The 19,658-nt window shown below is 32.5% G+C and overlaps 1 protein-coding gene and 1 non-coding gene across 5 annotated transcripts in view; both read left to right on the forward strand.

Moving 5' to 3' along the window:
• The window catches only part of LOC145973527 (cytospin-A), a 51,118-nt gene that overhangs the window by 20,322 nt on the left and 11,138 nt on the right, over window positions 1–19,658 (forward strand). For all 4 annotated transcript variants that reach the window (XM_083102991.1, XM_083102997.1, XM_083102994.1 and 1 more), the window contains one exon: window positions 8,568–8,756. In XM_083102991.1, coding sequence (XP_082959117.1) covers window positions 8,568–8,756 — 189 coding nt within the window. The remainder of the gene's footprint in view (window positions 1–8,567; window positions 8,757–19,658) is intronic.
• Window positions 1,076–1,147, forward strand: Trnac-gca (transfer RNA cysteine (anticodon GCA)). The gene has a single exon. It is a non-coding gene; the product is annotated as a tRNA-Cys (tRNA).

A 19,658-nucleotide genomic window follows, 5' to 3' on the forward strand; every position in this document is an offset into this window, starting at 1 on the left:
CTGTATATAACTTTCAATATATATGTATATTTGTATAATAAATTAATACATATTGCATTATACAATAAATTGTCTGTGATACAAATAATAAATTGGATTTCTTTAAATTTTTTATAATTTTTGAAGAAGAATAAATTAAAATCTAGATACGACAAGCAACTTTTATATGCATTTTCATATGCAACTTATTTATATATGCATTCAATGTATGAGAGAATCTATTATTATTTTAACGTTTTACAAAATATGTTGACAATAATAATTATATGACGCGATTTCTACAGAACCCTGCAGTATCGATCTCGTGTTGTAACCGGTTCTTAATAGTGAACGAGACGCGATACAGAGGACGCCGGCGTGCAATTTTATCGTCGTAGCAATAAGAGCGTTCATTATCATAATCGTAATATACGCGACATAGTAACACGGTGTTCGTGTACGTCTTGGATCGGGAAACCGGTTATTTTTCCGAGAAATCCGTTATCCACCTGCCACTGCACAGATGACTTTTAACTTTTGTTTCTGAGAATTTTACATCACGATTCAATAAACCGTCTGGTGCCCAATTTTATTCGTCGACAAATTTTATTATTCAATGCGCGGGAAAATTATCTTTAATTATATATATTTATTGCAAAATATTTAGACCGATATTAAAAATGAGATATTGGAAATATATAAAACGCGCATCATTTTTTAGAAAATATAAAAGTATAAAATTTACAGATTTTATAATGAAAGGTATGTTAAAGTTTTTTAAGATCATTTTATATATATTATGTTTTACAATGAAATCTTATTGTAATAATATTATTAAATCAAATTTCTGAATTCTTATTATTGTAAAATGTTTTTTTCTCTTTTCTACTTTATATATACACATTACATGTCTATTCATTGATTTAAGATAACACTAATTATTTGAATATTTATTATAAAATTTCATTGTGTCTATTAAAAATCTTCTTCTGAATTTATTATAAAATTTATAAATTATTTGAATATTTATTATAAAATTTCATTGTGTCTATTAAAAATCTTCTGAAAAACGTTATTTAAAGATAGAGGTTTCATCGGGGATATAGCTCAGTGGTAGAGCATTCGACTGCAGATCGAGAGGTCCCCGGTTCAAACCCGGGTGTCCCCTTCTCTTCTTTTTATTTTATTCAATGGCTCTTCATAATTATTTTTTTATTCATTTTCGTTTACCATGTTTATCTTTGATACAATTTGGAAATATTATTAAGAAACCAATTATTTTTTTATATTTTCCTATATTAAACTTTGTTTTACTTTAAAAAATCAGCAATATATGTTCCATAATGAAGAAATTATTAAACAGTTTTATTATTTTCTTAGGCTTTTATTTTCGCGATAAGTTATTAAAGTTTTTGCAGAAAATCTCACGCCAAGTAAATACTAAATGAATCATTCTATGAAAGTTACGTACATATAAACTTCTTTGTGAGAGATATTATCGTGCAACTTTATTGGATTAATAATAAGTAGGCAGACGGGGTGTGTCACATTTCTCTTAGTAATACCATGTTAACGCAACATAGCGCTTTCGCGTACAGATAGTTACTGGACGTTCTCGTATAAATTTACATCATGTTTTATCACTTAAAATCCAATTCTCGGAGACGAGAGAGCGAACGTCACGTAACGGAGATAAACGAGTGCATGCACGTGTTTCGAGCCGGCGTTATTATCCCGAGCCGGTCCGGACGACCGTCCTCTAGAAAACTTGCTCTCCTACCTATGATATTTATCACACAAGCCGGAAAACGCGCACGTAACTTTTTTAACACAAACGTACACGAGCGATGATTCAGTCTCACATACTTTTCTTCATTTATAATAATCAAAATACACACATATATACGCGATGAAAAAGCAGAGCTTATCTTTGATATGTCGAAAATTAGAAGGAAAATTAAAATATTTATTAGAATATATTTATAAAATTAAAATATTTATTAGAATATATTTATTAAAATATTTATTAGAAGGAAAATTAATTAAAATATTAATTTACGCAAAAATTTAATTCTTTAATAAACAATATCATACCATGAAATTATATAGTAAATGATTGTTTATTAAAGAATTAAATTTTTGCATACATTAATATTTTAATATATATATGTATGTATTATAATAATTGGTTGATAATTATATAATTAATAATATTGTTGTAAGAATATTTTATTTGATTGTTTTTACTTATTATATATTAATTAAAATATTTCAATTTTTTCCGCTCAAATCAGTTTTCTTCTGAAGTAAGGCTGGCATATATTTTTACATATATTTTGTTTCGTCAACATAAAATATGATTTACGGTTTTTATCTTACGATACTCGATTCTTCGAAGCGGCACGACAAATTGCTCATAATTTACGTAATGTTGGGTGAGCGTTGTTGTTAGCCAGGTGTCGGATTACGTTAATACCATTTAGAATGAAATCAATCTGTTTTATGGAGCTCACCGATTGACCGATCGATCGTTCGCTTATTTGTTCGCAACAAACGGATCTGACGAGAGGGCATTGACCAACGGTCAGCGATCAAACTGACCTCATCAGTCGGCTGAGATATACTGGATACGATATAACTTGTCAGGTGAATCAGGTTCTCGATCTTTATCCCTAGTCTTTTCCAAACTCACCATCTGAGTCTCGATATCTTTGACGATAACGAAATTAATTTTTCATCATTTCAAAGTGAATACTCTTCAATAATAAATATAGAAATATTCGAAAAAAAATAAAAATTAAAGTGAAATCTTTAAAAAATAATAAACGCGTTTATAAAAATTATATACATGTGTATACACAGCAATAAAATGTGAATATCCCTGATATTTGATGAATATATATAATATTATAATCGCACGAATATATAAAATTTTATAATCATATATATTTGCATGTGTTATAATTTTATCATAGAAATTAGTGTAGTCGCATTTTTTTGACGTTAAACGAAATATATACGATTTTATATTTGCGATTATAATATTATACATATTTATCAATCAATCATAGAGATATTCACACATTTTATCTCACTTCATATGTGTACACACATGTACATAATTTTTATAAACACGTTTATTATTCTTTTAACGTTTTTATTTTGTTATCTTCTCTAATATTTCAATGAAAATATTTCTATCACTAATAGTATTTATTTTGAAATAATGAAAAATCAATAGAAAATCAAGCCACGCAAATATTCTCGAGTCATTAGGTAATCTTCGACGAGGCACCTTCCTTCGCGAGTTGTTTTCTCGATTATAACTTAGCCGTCGAGAAGATGCGATAACGAAATTAGCATTGGTGCGTGAAACCGACTGCCACCGTCTTTCTTAATTATTCCCGCGGGGGAAAACGTTAACGGCGCGCACGCACACATGCGTTACGCAATACCCTTCCCCGTTAATCACCTGCACCGTACACGCACTCCTCGCAATCACGTTGCGTTAAATGTACACGTCGCATATTACGTAACATATATCCTATTGATTCCTTGCGTAACTAGAAATTCAACGACTTTCCCGCGTTTATGCTGGACCGATCATTATCGAACGTGCGGGCGAATGGACGAGCGATCGTTCACCGCCTGCGATTCTTTATTATGCAACGAAATTACGGATTGCACATCGATTGTTTATGTCACGCATATTCTTCGTCATTTGTGGGCGCAAATAAATTTGTACTTGTAGAAGCGATACAATCTTAAAATTGTTGACAGAGAAATAAGTCGGCTATAAATATGATTGGAATTTTCTAACATATTATTTCTTAAAGAATCGAATAAATTATATGTAACATAAAACAGACCATCTCTGAAATAATTAATATTTAAAAAACTATTATAAAACTTTTTTTTTATTTGTCTTTAGACATTTAATAAAAGAAATTATTATAAAAATTATTATAATTATTAATAAAGAAATTACCAAAAAAGGCTTTTATTTAAAAATATAAACTTTTGAAAAATATAAGTAAAATTCTGTAATTCTTATATAAATAATATATAATTATTCTAAATTATTATAAAAATTATTATAAAATTATAAAAATTATTATAATTATTAATAAAGAAATTACCAAAAAAGGCTTTTATTTAAAAATATAAACTTTTGAAAAATATAAGTAAAATTCTGTAATTCTTATATAAATAATATATAATTATAAATCTTAGAAAATATGGGAAAATTAGGAAATATATAATATTGAAATATTTTTGTATGCATTATGTTACACAATAATTTAGGATTATTACCGTGGATTAATTAATTTCATTAATTTTAAATATTTTTTTATAAATAATAATTGATAAATTACTCACCTCTGCTACATCATCCGACGCCTACGTCTAGATCTTTTCTTCCTCTTCCTTCTCTCATTCTTCTCTTTATCCGTACTTGGTGCTTCTTCATGATACGCACGTCAAAACATGTTTAATTACGAGTAACAAAACATAACGATCGCGCACTTTACTTCCGATATTAACGATGTTGCGATATATACTTTATTATATTGAAATGAAAAAGCAATACGAAAACCACGTATGATCGGCGCGATTTTATACGGCACTCCCGATTAATTACGATGCATAACTTTATTATATCAAGATGAAAAAGCAACGCGAAAACTATGATTCACTTGATAATTCACTCGGCGACACTCGCTGTGACACAATGTACTTTTTATCATTAATGAATAATATATAATTCTCGAATTTTTTAATATAATTTTATATATATCTCGCATTAGATTAGGTTAAATTAATATAAATGAATAAAAATAATCAAATTAAAATTGAAAATAGATATGCGTGGATTTTAATATTCCCAAATATAGTTAAATTTATCGATATTAAGTTATTTGCCCGACTGATTTTCATCGAATAAATCTCGCGAAATACATTTTGAGAAATTACAATGTTGTAAAATCACATTATTCATGCGATTGATATAAAGAAATGAGTTTAATAACAATTATATTAATTATATTAATTTATGTGTGCGTCGTCATGCGAGTTAATGACACGATAAACCGTCAAAAGACATATAATCGAAATTAGTATTGCAAAAACAATAGAATTTCGATGCAAAAATTTCACGAAATACATATTAACAAGAACTCGATACGAGTCATTTATCACAAAAATTAATTGATTATGCAAGCCGACGATAAAAATATGAGGAATGATATCGCGTTTCGAAAAATAATACGACGATAAACACGGAGTGACATGCGCCACTACCTACTCGCTCGAGTGTCGCCGTATGAATGAATAAGGTCAAGGGTATACTATTGTTTACCTATGGCGCGTAAGGAATTTATCCATCGCGCGAGCAGATTTTGATCAAATAAATCGCTTCTTCTTTTACCAATGCTTTGAGAAATGACGATGTAACATGTTTATATAATTTTATGTGTATGTATATAAGTGATTGATAATATATATACATATGTGTATATATATATATATATATTTTTAAATAAAATTAATGATTTAATAAAATAATGATTGTATAAAAGCGCGTGAAACTACTCGATTTAGAATCTATACTTTATTTGTGACGTTTTATGATTGAAAATGATATCGATTTTATTCTAATGATACTGCGCGAATCGAGTTAATGGCATGATAAATCGTCAAGAAATATAGAAATTAGCATTGCAAAAGCACGGTAGATTTTTCATGCGCAATCTCGCGAAATACGTATTATTAACAAGAAGTCGATACATCATACGAATCGTTTATTACACAGGAATTATGTAGGAAAATAATCAATTACGCGAGCCGATGATAAAAATACTAATAAAGAACGTTAAAAATATTAAAATACGTTTTGGAAGATACAAAAGAAGAGTGATTTACACCGTTCCTTTGCTCGAGCGTCGTCGTACAAAGGAGCAAGGCCAAGGCCATACTAATGTTTACATATAGGTAACACGTTATCGGCGTTATACGTCGACGTGTAAGATACTGTTGAATAACGGGTAACGTTTATTAGCATGAAATATTTAACACAATGAACACGTATGCGAAATATTTTGTATGTTTCTTAAATTTTTAACTAATCATGGTGTTGACTCATGGCTCTTAATTCTCTTTATCATTTTTGATCTTATTCATTACTGGTAAATCTTAATCCAAAAATTATTATATAAATTAAAATAAATCGATGAAATATTCAAAACATGAAGCAAAATATATTTGAATCTACAAATCTATTTTAACAAATAATTATCCTAGTATATATTGCAATGAAACAATAATTTATAATTTATCTCCTGTCACTTCAATTTTTATTTTAAATGATTATATTGTGGAAATAATATTCGCTATGAAATAAATGAAATAAATAATTGTCATCATATATATAATACATAAATTTAATTTATACGTAACTTAATAAATAATGTTTAAAATTTCTCTTGATTCCTCAATACATATCCAGTATATTTTTAAACATAATTAAACTTTTATTGTGTATATGTATTAATAATCGATATTGAATCAGTTTTTGATTTTTTATATTACTTACTGATCACATGGCGATAATTCAATGAATAAATAGTAGTATGAATCGCGTTTATCACCATATTATTTTTCGAAACGAGATCATTTTTTTATTTTTGTCGGTTCGCATAATTCGATTAATTTTTGATAAACGACTCGATATATGATATGTCGTTTGCTTGTTAATAATATGTCGCAAGATTTACGCATTGAAAGTCTACTGTGTGCTTTTGCAATGCTAATTTTGATTATATATTTGCTGATGATTTATTATGTCATTAACTCAGTTTCTTCAACGTAGCATCGTGTAATATCAGAATGAAATCATTTTCAATCACAAAACATCGAGTAAAATGTAAATTCTAAATCAAGCAATGTCACGACTCATTTACAATCATTATTAATCCAATGTTTTATATTTGAATATCAATCGTTCATATATACATACATACGCATATATAAAACTACATGTATAAAAAATATATAAATATATAATTACATAAAAAAATTATAAAAAAATATATAAATACACATTACATTGTTGTTTCTCAGAAATATTGGCGGAAAAAGATTTTTTTCTATCAAGATTTGTTCGCGCAGTTGCTAAATTCCTAACGTTCTTTCTATAAACACTATAAGCACGACTTTGACCTTGACCTTGTTCATTTGTACGGCGACACTCGAGCGGGTAGGTAGTGACGTACGTCGCTCTGCGTTTATCACGTATTATTTTTCGAAACGCGATCATATTTTCATATTTTCATCATCGGCTCGCATAATCGATTAATTTTTGTAACAAACAATTCGTATAATATATATGCTTTTACGAGACACTAAGAATTTCGATTATATTTCTTGATTTCATGGTGTCATTAATTTAATTTATATAACATCATTTATAATACATAAAATCAGAGTGAAATCGATATGTAAATAAATGCGGCCTTGATCTTGTTTATCCGAATAAATACGAATCGCTCTGCTCCATTGACATCTGAATAGATAGACGGAGCCTTTTAAGAGGGGTAACTGATAAATGCAGTAAGGGGGGCGTGCATGAACTTTGGTTAATTCCGTCAACGTTCGACTATTCGGCATAATTTGACATTACATGACGATTCCATTGATATCATCGATTCTCAATTAGATTTTCACAGAAATGTTTAAAGAGTGTTTATTTAGAGAAAATCGCTAACGCCGCTAAATATAAAAATAATATGAAAATGTATAATAATATTAAATAATATATAAAATATACATATATAAAATATACATATATATATATATATATATATATATATATATAATATTATGTATATATATTATTTAATAAATAAATAAAGAAAGGATAAAGAAATAAATATTTAATAAATAAATAAATAAAGAAGAAAGAAAGAAATATATATATTATATATTAAACAATATTAAATATATATAAATTTAAAAATAATATAATAAATATAAAAATAATGACATTAGTCACAACACAACTTCGCACAATACATGTGAGCTGAACTTTGATGTTAATGAAAGAAGTTGGAGTCGAATTATTAACCGATCATTATCGGGAATAACCAAATTCAACCGAAGTTCATAGAGTCCTCCCTTACCGTGAATATCAAAGCCCCCCTCGTCTTAATCGATAGCTAATGCTCCGTCTATCTAATCAGATGTCAATGCTCTGCTCATCTATCATCGTATTGCTTTTCGAAACGCGATCGTCCTCTAATATTTCTATCATCAATTTGCGTAATTAATTAATTCCATGATAAACGAGTCGTCTATAATATACCGATCTTATCGATACTACATACGTGTGTCACGTGAATGTCTAATAAATTAATATTAATCCGGCGCCTCAGGGACGGCGTCCTACAACTTTTCGTTCCCGAAATGGACGGAATGAGAGCGTATCACGCGATTTGGCCAATTGATCTCACCGCGGTCAATGCCTTCGTCAATTAAGAAATAGAAATATATCAATCCTTGATTTAATCACAGACAATTAATGCGGATTTCAGGACAAAACCCGCGGAGCCGGCAGCAACTGCAGCGGCACCGACATCAACGAGATCAGCGTCGAGCACGGGACGAAAAAAGGACGCGGTCGCGTCGCTCTTCAGCTCGAGGAGGCCGGCGGCGAGCAAGAAAGCCGAGCGCACCGTCGTCCGAGGGGACAAGGCGACGAAGCCGGCGAATCAGCGGCTAAAGTAAGTCCTCAAGCATGATTCCTTGCGTGCGCGTCATCGTTTATAAAATAAAAAAAAGACGAAAATGAGACAAAAAACGAGAGAGGAAGAGAGAGAGGAAAAAAGCGCCGCGCGCGAGATGCGTCTGTTCGTCGTTAGTTTGCGCGAACGGGTTCGACGACCCCCGGCCTCGGGCTCCGGGCTCCTTTCCCCATCGATTTCTCGATGCCACGCGCTGTACGAATGGCTGAATCGAGGATATATCTCCGGATATATATATCGATTCTCGAGGACGTCGCCGAGATCACCGAATGCTCAACCGCGATCTTGATATATGTATATCTCGGCGAGATACGCGATATTTATTTCTAAGGTAACGACAGATGGGATGATTCACGAGAAGCGAAATACGACTGATATTTTTCTAAATGCGCCGTTATTAATTCATTTTTTGTTATTAATTCATTTTTTATTTTTTTTTTTATTTTATATTCTTCATTTCTTAAAAATATTTTAGCGCGAGATAAAATATAATATATTAACATGTATTTATATATATACGGCATTCCTGATTCTTATGCATGTGAGTTTTCTGGTTGACCTCGATATATGTATCTGGTACAGTATTTCCGTGTCTATAAATTTTTATTTCGAAGTGAACGCTACAACTTAGTAGTCGATTGAGAATTTTCTTTACGCGCGAGTTCTGTTTATCTTTTTTCTATCCTTCTTTAATCTTGATACATTCACGCTCGATTTTTTGCCTCGGTTCATAAATATCAGATATATATGGTATGAAAAAGCAGTCGCTTGACGCGTAACTAATCGCATTTAATTTGTGCCGCGTATTTTTGACGCATAATCGGCAGATCGTGTTTCGCCAAAAATACATCCAGGTACGTTAAACTAGTCGCCTTTTCATTATCGATTTATATCGCGAGTCCAGTAAATTGTGCCGTTACCTTAGGAATAAATAAATCATCATTTGCTGCAAAATAAATAAATCGTCATTTGCTAGAACGAGTTTCGAGAGTCGGACAGTGATAATTGACGACGTAATAAAACATATACAAGGTGACGCAAAAATATAAAAGTTTGATGCGCGTTTATTTCATTCTGTTACTTGCAAAGAATAATAAAATTGAAAAAAATTTATAATTTAAAATATATGAAAAAGCGGTATATATATTTATAAATTGGTGGACGAGTGAAAACTTGAAGAAAACTATTGAAAACAAATTTATTTCTTAATATTAATTTGTCGTATTTTTACTTAATTAGTACCGTAATATTCATTTACATATACATGTAATATATAAAAGCTCTTATAAAAATTCATTTATGCAGGGAGGATTAAAAATTTATAAATACTTAATTAAAAATTATTCAAGATTAAAAGCAATTGTAATTGGTCGATTTGGACATTGTAATGTTAAGAACAACGAGCAACTATAGTATCGAGATTTTCTTGATGCCTTTGCGACTCGTATTTGCGCGCTCACTTTCTCCCATTTCCCGTTTCTCGACGGTTGGATTTCGCGAATCTTTCGAAATATTCCTCACCGATAAAAGGAGGCGAATTACTGTCTTCTGCATATAATTGCGCTAAACCAGTTTAAAATTCTCTTTAATAATTATTCCAATTCGTGCTATTGAAGCTGTATCTGCAGCAGCTTTCTTTTTTGCAAGGTCTGTAATAATTTTGATAAAGTATATAATTTTCAATTATTTTGTGAGAAAGAAATATACAAATCCATACGATATAGAACAAGAAATAAATATACATTACAATAAAATTTTTTTTCAAGTTTTCTGAATAAAATATTTAAATATTTAAATATTAAAATATTTGAAATAATGTTTCGATATAACGGATAATTGAAAGTCACAAAAAAGAATTGAATAAATATAAAGCTACTTATGAGCTAGGACTTATAAAAATGGAACTAATTCCCGAGACTTATTAATACGTTCGTTATTTCATACTTCACGCATGTATTCCATCTGCTCAGAATTTTAAAAATTCGCGTGGTGCAGGATTTCCTTGAATTCTTAGAGATCGACTATATGCTTCATGCGTATTTATTTTAGTCTCACACTCTTGCTTTGTTTATTTCGACCATGTACAAAATTTAATGTTGTACCTTGTAACGCATATCGCATCATATATCTTTCGCCGAACAACTCGCGCCTTTTCTCAGATATTCGCCAACACTTAAATATCGATATATCGGTACACGCGTGGGTCTCAGGCCCATCACTAGCCGACGACCCACTCTCTGGCAATGAGAGCGGCACTTGGTACCGACCCACATACCCAGTGAATCAAAAGTCAATGGGCGGCGCGACGCGCGCCGGTGCGTCCGAATCGCGTAAAAGCGAGAAAGAGAGAGAGAGAGAAGATACATCATGGGTAAATTTATAAAAATTCGCAGATAACCCGATTTTTCTCGCGATCTTGCGAGATAGAATCTCATTTTTTAACGTAGCGTGTGAAGCGATCATTGTTCTCGTTTAACGCAACAATGTCTGAATTATCATAATAGTTGAAATGCCAACTGCGTTTATTTCATCGGAAAGTTTTATGAATTTTTTTGAAATCGCGAAATATAGTTATGTAAAAAATTATTTTTTGAAATATCCAATTTAGATTAAAACATTAATTATGAAATTTATATACATGAAAACAAGATTTAATTAATTCGTATTATACATAAAATCATAAACTTATTTTTAGTATTTTATTTTTTCAAATAGTTTACTTTTCTCAAATATTGTAATAATTTGGAAGCATATAAAGATGTATTATATGAGAAAACTATATCAAATTAAAGTTATATATTTTTCTTAATTATTTAAACTCTTATTCTTTTAACGCGAGATATCTTGTAACTTCATCAATCTTCAGATTTTGATATATTTGAACGTTTTTTTAACTTTGTAAAAAATTAATTTCGGGAGACAGAAAATAAATTCATATCTATTGCACTTGTACACAGAAAAAAAAAAGTGTTAAATCAAAACTTATATAAAACTAACGCGTTCATTGTTTCGTATATACGCAACAATTTATAATCTTCTTAGAAGAATTTAATAATTTTAAATTTCAACAATATTATAGTCTTATTTTAATATTGTAATTGCCACCTCAAGAATATATAATTATTTAATTCTACTTTAAGAAAATTATAATCTTTGATTTAAAAATATTATTTTCTATCTAACATTGTTTCTTTTCCATTCAAGAAAATTAAATCTTAAATCATAAGAATATATTTTTCTCGATTGAACTACATAAAATGGCTTCATTCAAGTAAGCAATTATTCAAGCAATTATATTTTTCTTTAATTAACGCAATATAATCTCATTTCAAGATTTTCAAGTTAAAACTAAATATATTTTCAAGAATGTCCTTTTTTTCTGTGTAGCTGTAAATCGTTGAATAATTTATCCTAGAAAAGTTTGAACAAAGTATGAAAGCAAAATGTACGAAGCCAAATTAAAAAGTGATCTTAATATATAATGAATTATATAAAAGAAGCTTATTATCCTGCCGGCATCTGCACTCAATTTAACGACGCAGCAAGAACGTCGGCACAGTCAGTGATGTATCGAGCGTTTAAACGCTGTCTCTTGGTTTTGTCGCGAAGCAAAGACGGGGATCTCGACAGAGCGGCCACTGTTGAGCGGCGACGATTAAACGGCCGCCTCCGCTGCTTTGTAATGTGCGCGTGGAAACGAGCGAGAGCGGCTTCTAAACGAAAGGGTCTCTGAAGAAGGGCAGAAAGGCAATTGACTTCTCTCGCGTCCGAGCGAGAAAGAAACAATGAGAGACGAGTATGCGAGTGACGTCATTGCTCTCAAAAGATACGCTCCCGGATTCATCGTCACGTTTCCCAACCGCGGTAGCCTTACTTGGTAGATCGAAACGAATTCCGAGTTCTCACGGGACGAGTTGGACCATTATATAGGATTGTAGTGCTGTACGTATAGAAATTTCCGATAAAAATCAGAGATGAAGAGATAAAAACGGGGAAAAAAGCTATTATGACAGCTATCAGCTGATCTTCGATGGGAGAACGACACAGGAGATGTTTTCAAGCGTGATTTCTCTCGACGCGAGATACGACTTTTGCACGGTGCATATTTATTTGCACAAATGGCTGCGCCGATGAACGTTTACACAGTAATAAATTTCACGTCGTCTGTATTTCCCTCCCACGCTTTTGGTACCGTATACGGGTCATTTCGGATTTCTTTTCTCGTTTATCTCGTTTGAGATTTTATTCCTTTCATTCCCAGACTGCATATTTTTCTTCCCCCTCAATGTGAAGCATTCTTTACTAGGATGCCTTCTATTTTTCTCATCGTTCTCCGCAGTCACTTTCTCTCTCACGATTATGACAGTTGCATAACTTTAACGCAACTCGACAATGAAAAAACATTTATCTCTCTCTAACCAGAAACACCTTTGTAGACAGAGTGACGTCAGTAGTTGATACGAACGGGTCTGTACATACACTACACCTTGTGATAAGGATATCTACTTAAGTCTCGTTGACGCGAGATAAAGGTACATATTTTAAGCGAGTTCGAGACAATTCAATAGAACAGAGCTGTTCTTTTCTTTCTCCAAGCATCCGCTTGTATCGGATATCGGATAATGTTTGAAAATAGAATAGAATTTCATTAGTGTCGCGACAATTGTAAATAAATGTGTAATGGAGTACAATAAATCAATCGTTAAAAAATAACAGCGCAATACGAAATAAAAAATACCGTGAAATATATACAGGGTGATACATTTTAATCTTAACAGGAAAATATTTTGAAAAATATGCGAGATACGAAAAAATGTTTCAGACAAAAGTTATATGGTTTTAAAGGAGACATAAGGTGGTGTCATTAATTTGACCTTAAATAGTTACTTGAAGATCACGTGAAGGTCACCCTCAATTTTTTAAATGGAACCGCCTATTTTTTATTACATATTCTTGTAGCTTATCTCGAGAGCTTTCCAAAACACTATAATTAAGTTAGTTTTCATTAAGTACTTTCCGAGTTATGAGACTTGAAATCGTTTCTTAATTTTACATAAACCGTAAAATATCGTGTAAAATATTCATTTTTCGATTATCTTACCTTAATACTTTTATGTACAAAATAATGAGAGAAATTAATTGGTGTAAAGAAAACACATAGTTGTTTCGAAAAAAAATATGTAATTTGCAATTAACAATTACATATTTTTTCTTAAAAATAACTATGTGTTTTCTTTACACCAATTGATTCCTCTCATTATTTTGTACATAAAAGTGTTAAGGTGAGGTAATTGAAAAATGAATATTTTACAAGATATTTTACGGTTTATGTAAAATTAAGAAACGATTTCAAGCCTCATAACTCGGAAAGTACTTAATGAAAACTAACTTAATTATAGTGTTTTGGAAAGCTCTCGAGATAAGCTACAAGAATAAGTAATAAAAAATAGGGGGTTCCATTTAAAAAATTGAAAGTGACCTTCACGTGACCTTTAAACGACTTTTCAAGGTAAAACCAATGACACCATCTTATGGCCCCCTTAAAACCATATAACTTTTGTCTGAAACATTTTTTCGTATCTCGCATATTTCTCAAAATATTTGCCTGTTAATATTAAAATGAATCACCCTGTATAACTTAACATACATTTTATGGTCGCAATTTGCACCTAAGTACGATTTACTAACTTTTCTACAACAAGATAAATATAATTTAATTAAATATGCAATTATTTGACAGAGAATATAGCCTCGCCGCAATATTATTAGTCATAGATTGAGTCGAATTATTAGTCAAGAATTGTGAAAATGTTGAATTTAAAACGCGCTTAAATTAACGACAATTTAGTATGTAAATATATTTAATCTTAGGCGAGTCGCGTGATCCAAGAGAATCATTTTTATCTTGATGATCACGTAATATAAAATTGCCTTGAAACGACGCTCATCGAATTCGACGACGATATGTATATCGCGCATTCTCTATAAGAAATTTAAATCGCATCGCAGAGTCTGATATTTTCAGCTGCGATATGCGCGCTAATAACTGCTTACGTATCACTGCGATACGATGTTGAAATATTAATGGCTGAATGAATAATGATTAATAAACAGATCTGTAAATTTCGAGACGCTGAGCTGTTTTTGAAGGTCTAAGTTGACGTGACGAGTCAGCAATGATTCCGATTGTGGATTCATCGATATCTAATTAATGTCGAAAGAAATGTCATATAATGGAAAATATAAAACCCGCGTAAGAAATTTAATTTCCGAATAACTTTTATTCCCCTTGATAAAACTTTTACATGTAATTTTGATGGACGATTTTTTTCTTAATTTCAAAGTCAAAATATAAGAAAATAAAACTGTAGTATAGAATGCAAAATTATTTTCGAGTCACTCATTTATCAATAAGGTCGATTTAGTGCATAAATCCTTCAACTTGAATAACGGAGTAAAATGAAAAAATTTCTTTAATGATTGAGCAAAATATTAAAATTTCTTTAATAATTGAGCAAATATTTTATTCTAACAATAAGAGACGATCCGGCGAAAATTTCTATCGGTACTCGTGGTAACGGAATCTCGCGAAACGGTCGCGGATGCCGCACCAGGGCACAGTACCATCTCTGTTCCGCATTATCTCTCCGATCTCGGAGCTTCATGTCCGGCTCGATCGCTTCGTCCTCTGGACGATGACGTCGTCGCGAGCACATATTGCCTCGCCACGTGCACGAAAATTGACACCGTGCCGATTCGAGGAGCAACCGCGTATGCTGCTGTTATCTGTCTACTTGGATTACGATCGATGTGTGGCCGCACAAAATACCCTCAGGCGACTTTTTTGCGATTCTCCCGCCGATATAAGAGCCATTAAGTAACATGTCATATCCAGTCTACTTCGAAAAATAATATAATTCGTGAAAGCAAAGAGAGGTTTGAAAATTTGAGATTATACTTTCGATTTACAAAATTAAGCGAGTAATTGTGATTTATATTTATTATTACTACATTTTTTGGTATTGAAAAACGTATTATTGCGATATAATTTAATAGTGATTTGCGATATTTTTCTTAATTTTTTTTTTTAATGTAAAATATTCTGGCGAAAAGAGCGAGAAATCTCTAAAATTTTACGGTGTGGAGCGATCATGCGGGGGAATATATGCTACTTGTGCTCGCATTTTTATTCGCGATTATTATAGCAGCGTTCCGTTGAACGGCTCGTATACCAGCTGACGAGAGAGCTCGAGGGACCGTCGTCGAGGAGTGTCGTATTTCCGTCGGCCGGAAAAACGCATACCGGTTTGCCCGGGCGCGGAGGTTTGGTGCACGTGCGAATGCATCCGTGCCAGAGGCCCGATGCGGGGGCCCCGTCGTTACGGACGAACGATTTTACCGCACATCACGATGCAATCGCGAAGCATGCGTCATCTTGCTTTCGATTCCTTTCTCCCTTGTCGAACTGCACATCAAAAATTTTAATGTAAAATATTTATTTTTCAAGAAATATTTATTTTTCTAGAAATTAGAGGCTAATTTTTATAAAGTATAAATTTGCTAAATTAAAAATTAAGTCCTCGAAAAGTTGCGCGCGGTTGAAATATTTGTGCCAATCGTTTTGTGGTTTTACTAGTTATTAATCACAAAATTACTCGCGTTAATAATATTAATTGCTTCTCGAAATAATATTTTTTAATACTTTTTCTTAATATATTATGTATAGAACGATTTAAAGGACAGTTAGATTAAAATTTAAGCTTGCATTTTTTTCGAACTTCAATTTAATTTCAATTTAATCTATTTTCTTTATAAATCATCTTGATAAAGTTCGGAGACTTGTGACACCGTAGAATAGCGCTAATAATTGCGAGCAGTATCATAAATACTTGTACAACATCGATAAGAACCAAATATAATTGATAACAGTATCTGCTTATTATTCGGTCACTCAACAAACAGTTAGATTTGATGTCTCGAATGTGCCACATTTCATTCCTGCTTCTTGACGAGTTCTATATGATGATATAAAAATTTTATTCTCGGTACTTGGATATAATTACACATATACACTTTACAAGAATTTCTAGAAGTATACAAATTTAAATATTGAAAAATTTAGCCACTTTATTTTTTTAATTTTATTAAATTATAATTTTGCCTTATTAAATTATAACTTTAAAATGTAGATACGCCAATAAAATTAAGCAGATGTGTATCCAGATACAAATCCAAGTTTTCGATACGAAAAGCATCATAAATATAATTACACAAATAATGAATAAAAATTGATGTAAAGAAAGTTGCTTGTATCTACTTGAAATCGCGAGGCGAGAAGACCTTTCAGCCACCGGGTACATACCATATGTCGACCGTATGAGAAAACTGGTCGACCGGTGAGACGTCTGCGGATTCCGTGTGGCCTCCTTAAGCAGCTCTCCTCTCTGCTTCTCTCCTCCCTTCTCTTCCATGGTCGTGCCATCTTCGACGGCGACGAGGCGCGTACCCGTTCCCAAGAGCCCAATGGCTGTCTCTCTCCCGTACCATCAGCTCTCATCCGAGTAATTATCTCTCTCCCTTTCTTTCTTTTTCTCTTCTTTCTCTGATCGAAAATCGATGCGATTCCAAGTTATCGAAGCGCGTCAGAGGGCAATCGACTGCTAGGAGATTGCTAATCTACTATTACCATGATCGGCTTACCTTAACCCTTTCCGTATCTTGTACCCGGCACAGCTGATAATTGATTTAATAAGTCGATGTTTCACAAATGACAATTGAATTGATTATGAACATTGGCTTTACTAGATCTTATTTTGAAGCAGTTTGAAATTTTATCGAATCTGAAAGATTTGATCAGGGATGTTAAATAGTAGACGCTTCTCATGCATCCGATTAGCTGTCAAATACTGTAATATTTTATTTAAAAATATTTCGATCCAAAAACTTTGAGATTATAAGCGAGAAAAAAATCATTCTTCCAAATAAAGTTTACTTTATATAATAGAATCTTGACTTGGAACATAGTTATCAACAATTTTCATTTAAAAACAATAACGAAAGAAATATATGGTCCGAATGATAATCAAAAAACAATAAAAAAGACCGTGGCGCAGGATGTTAGCACGTAAAACAAATAAAAAAAAAATTGTCTAAGGTAGTAACATATATTAATAATTAATTTGATGTAAAAGCACAAGTAATATGTCTAAAAACATTAATTCAAATGAAAAATATATACGTACGTTTCGACCTTTTCTAGATCCTTTGCAATGTTTCGAATGGTGTTGTTAAAATAAAATTAAAATTAAAATTTTCATTTAAACAATTCAAAGATTGAAAGGAAAATGAGAAAAGAATACAATGTTAAATTTTGGTAAAAATATAATTTTGAGGGAAAAATAATTTTAATTTTCAACAATATTTATTCGTCCTATTATAAATGATTGGAAAGAAAATGAGAAAAGAATATGATGTTGAATTTTGGTAAAAATATAACTTTGAGGGAAAAATAATTTTAATTTTCGACAATATTTATCCGTTCTATCCCAAAGAGATTACATCAATATAGCAAGACTGCACAAATTTACATTTTGTATCTTAAATATTTACTATTATTTACACACATGTGCTTAATTTAAAGCATTATCCAGTGATTCTTTTCGGTGCTCAATTAAGTTTGACCGTCGTCGGGTCTATTCTGCACGCGTATGCGATTTCCTCGGTCTGAATAGCTGACGAATAAGTTTAAAGTAATCTACAATTATGTTCTTTAAAAGGCGACGCGAGGGATCACGAGGGAATTTGCGAGGAGAATTCCTCAATGGCCGACGAATGCGGCCCGAGTACGACCTCTGGTTACATTTACAACTCGTTGGCCCTTCGGGGTCCAGCGAGGCGGCCGCCTAAGAAAAGCCTTGGTCGGAAAGACGAGGAGGGGACCAAGGTAGAATTATAGAGGGGGGGGGGAAGAGAAGAGAAGAGGGGGGGAGATTGTCGAGTCGCGTATTCAGTACTCGATGCACTGTCGTACGGTATACGTCGTTTCTGGTGTCTCCAGTGATCGGATAACCGAATTCCTGTTCTCGAGAACATTCCTCAGCCGCCCGTCGTGTCTTGGGTCGTCCTTGGGGATCCTTGAGGAGTCAGTGCCACTCGGTCGTTCTTCTGTGGCGTGCTTGAACGAGAGACGGGGAGCAACAAGTGGTCGCTGCGCGATCGGAGCAACGACGAGGGTCCTCTCGGACTCGCCATCGTCCCACCCGGCGCGGACCATCATCCCCGAAGAAGAAGCGAGGACTCGCGCGTCGAAGAAAGTGGCTCGAGGCCGCTCGTTCACGCACGAATCTTCGAATTCCTCGACGAGCGCGCGCCACACGATGCGACGATTGTTCGTCCATGTCGTGTAACGTTGTCATCGTCGGTCCTGGTGCGTCCTGAACGAACGAGAGAGATCCTTGTCCCGGAGATGATCAGCTTCGGAAGCGAACGAAGCGTTGCTAAAGATGTTCGGTGAAGCTCTCGATGTCCAAGTTATTGTTCTTTTAGAGACGGACTCGGAGACTGAACGCTCGCGAAAGATACATTTGAATGATGAAATGAAAATTTCGTGAGCAATGTGAGAACTTGATGAATGTGTTTTGAGATTTGTGTCACATGGGCAGAATGGAAACTGTAAGAGATTAAATACTCTCTTGCGTGATTGGTGTTATTTATCTTGATTTCTGCTCGTGCATCGATCATCCGCTCATGGATTCGATGATTTTTAAAGAACAGAGTTTAAGATTATGTGTTTTAAATACGTTTTGAAAGTACATTGGAATGTTTGAATGGTCGAGCAACTTTCGATCAAATGAATTTTGCGGCTGCCTTTCGGAGGAATTG

Source organism: Camponotus vicinus, unplaced genomic scaffold, assembly GCF_025532165.1.
Source record: "Camponotus vicinus isolate PSW18456_S1 unplaced genomic scaffold, iyCamVici1.0 SCAF_6, whole genome shotgun sequence".
Taxonomy (NCBI): domain Eukaryota; kingdom Metazoa; phylum Arthropoda; class Insecta; order Hymenoptera; family Formicidae; genus Camponotus; species Camponotus vicinus.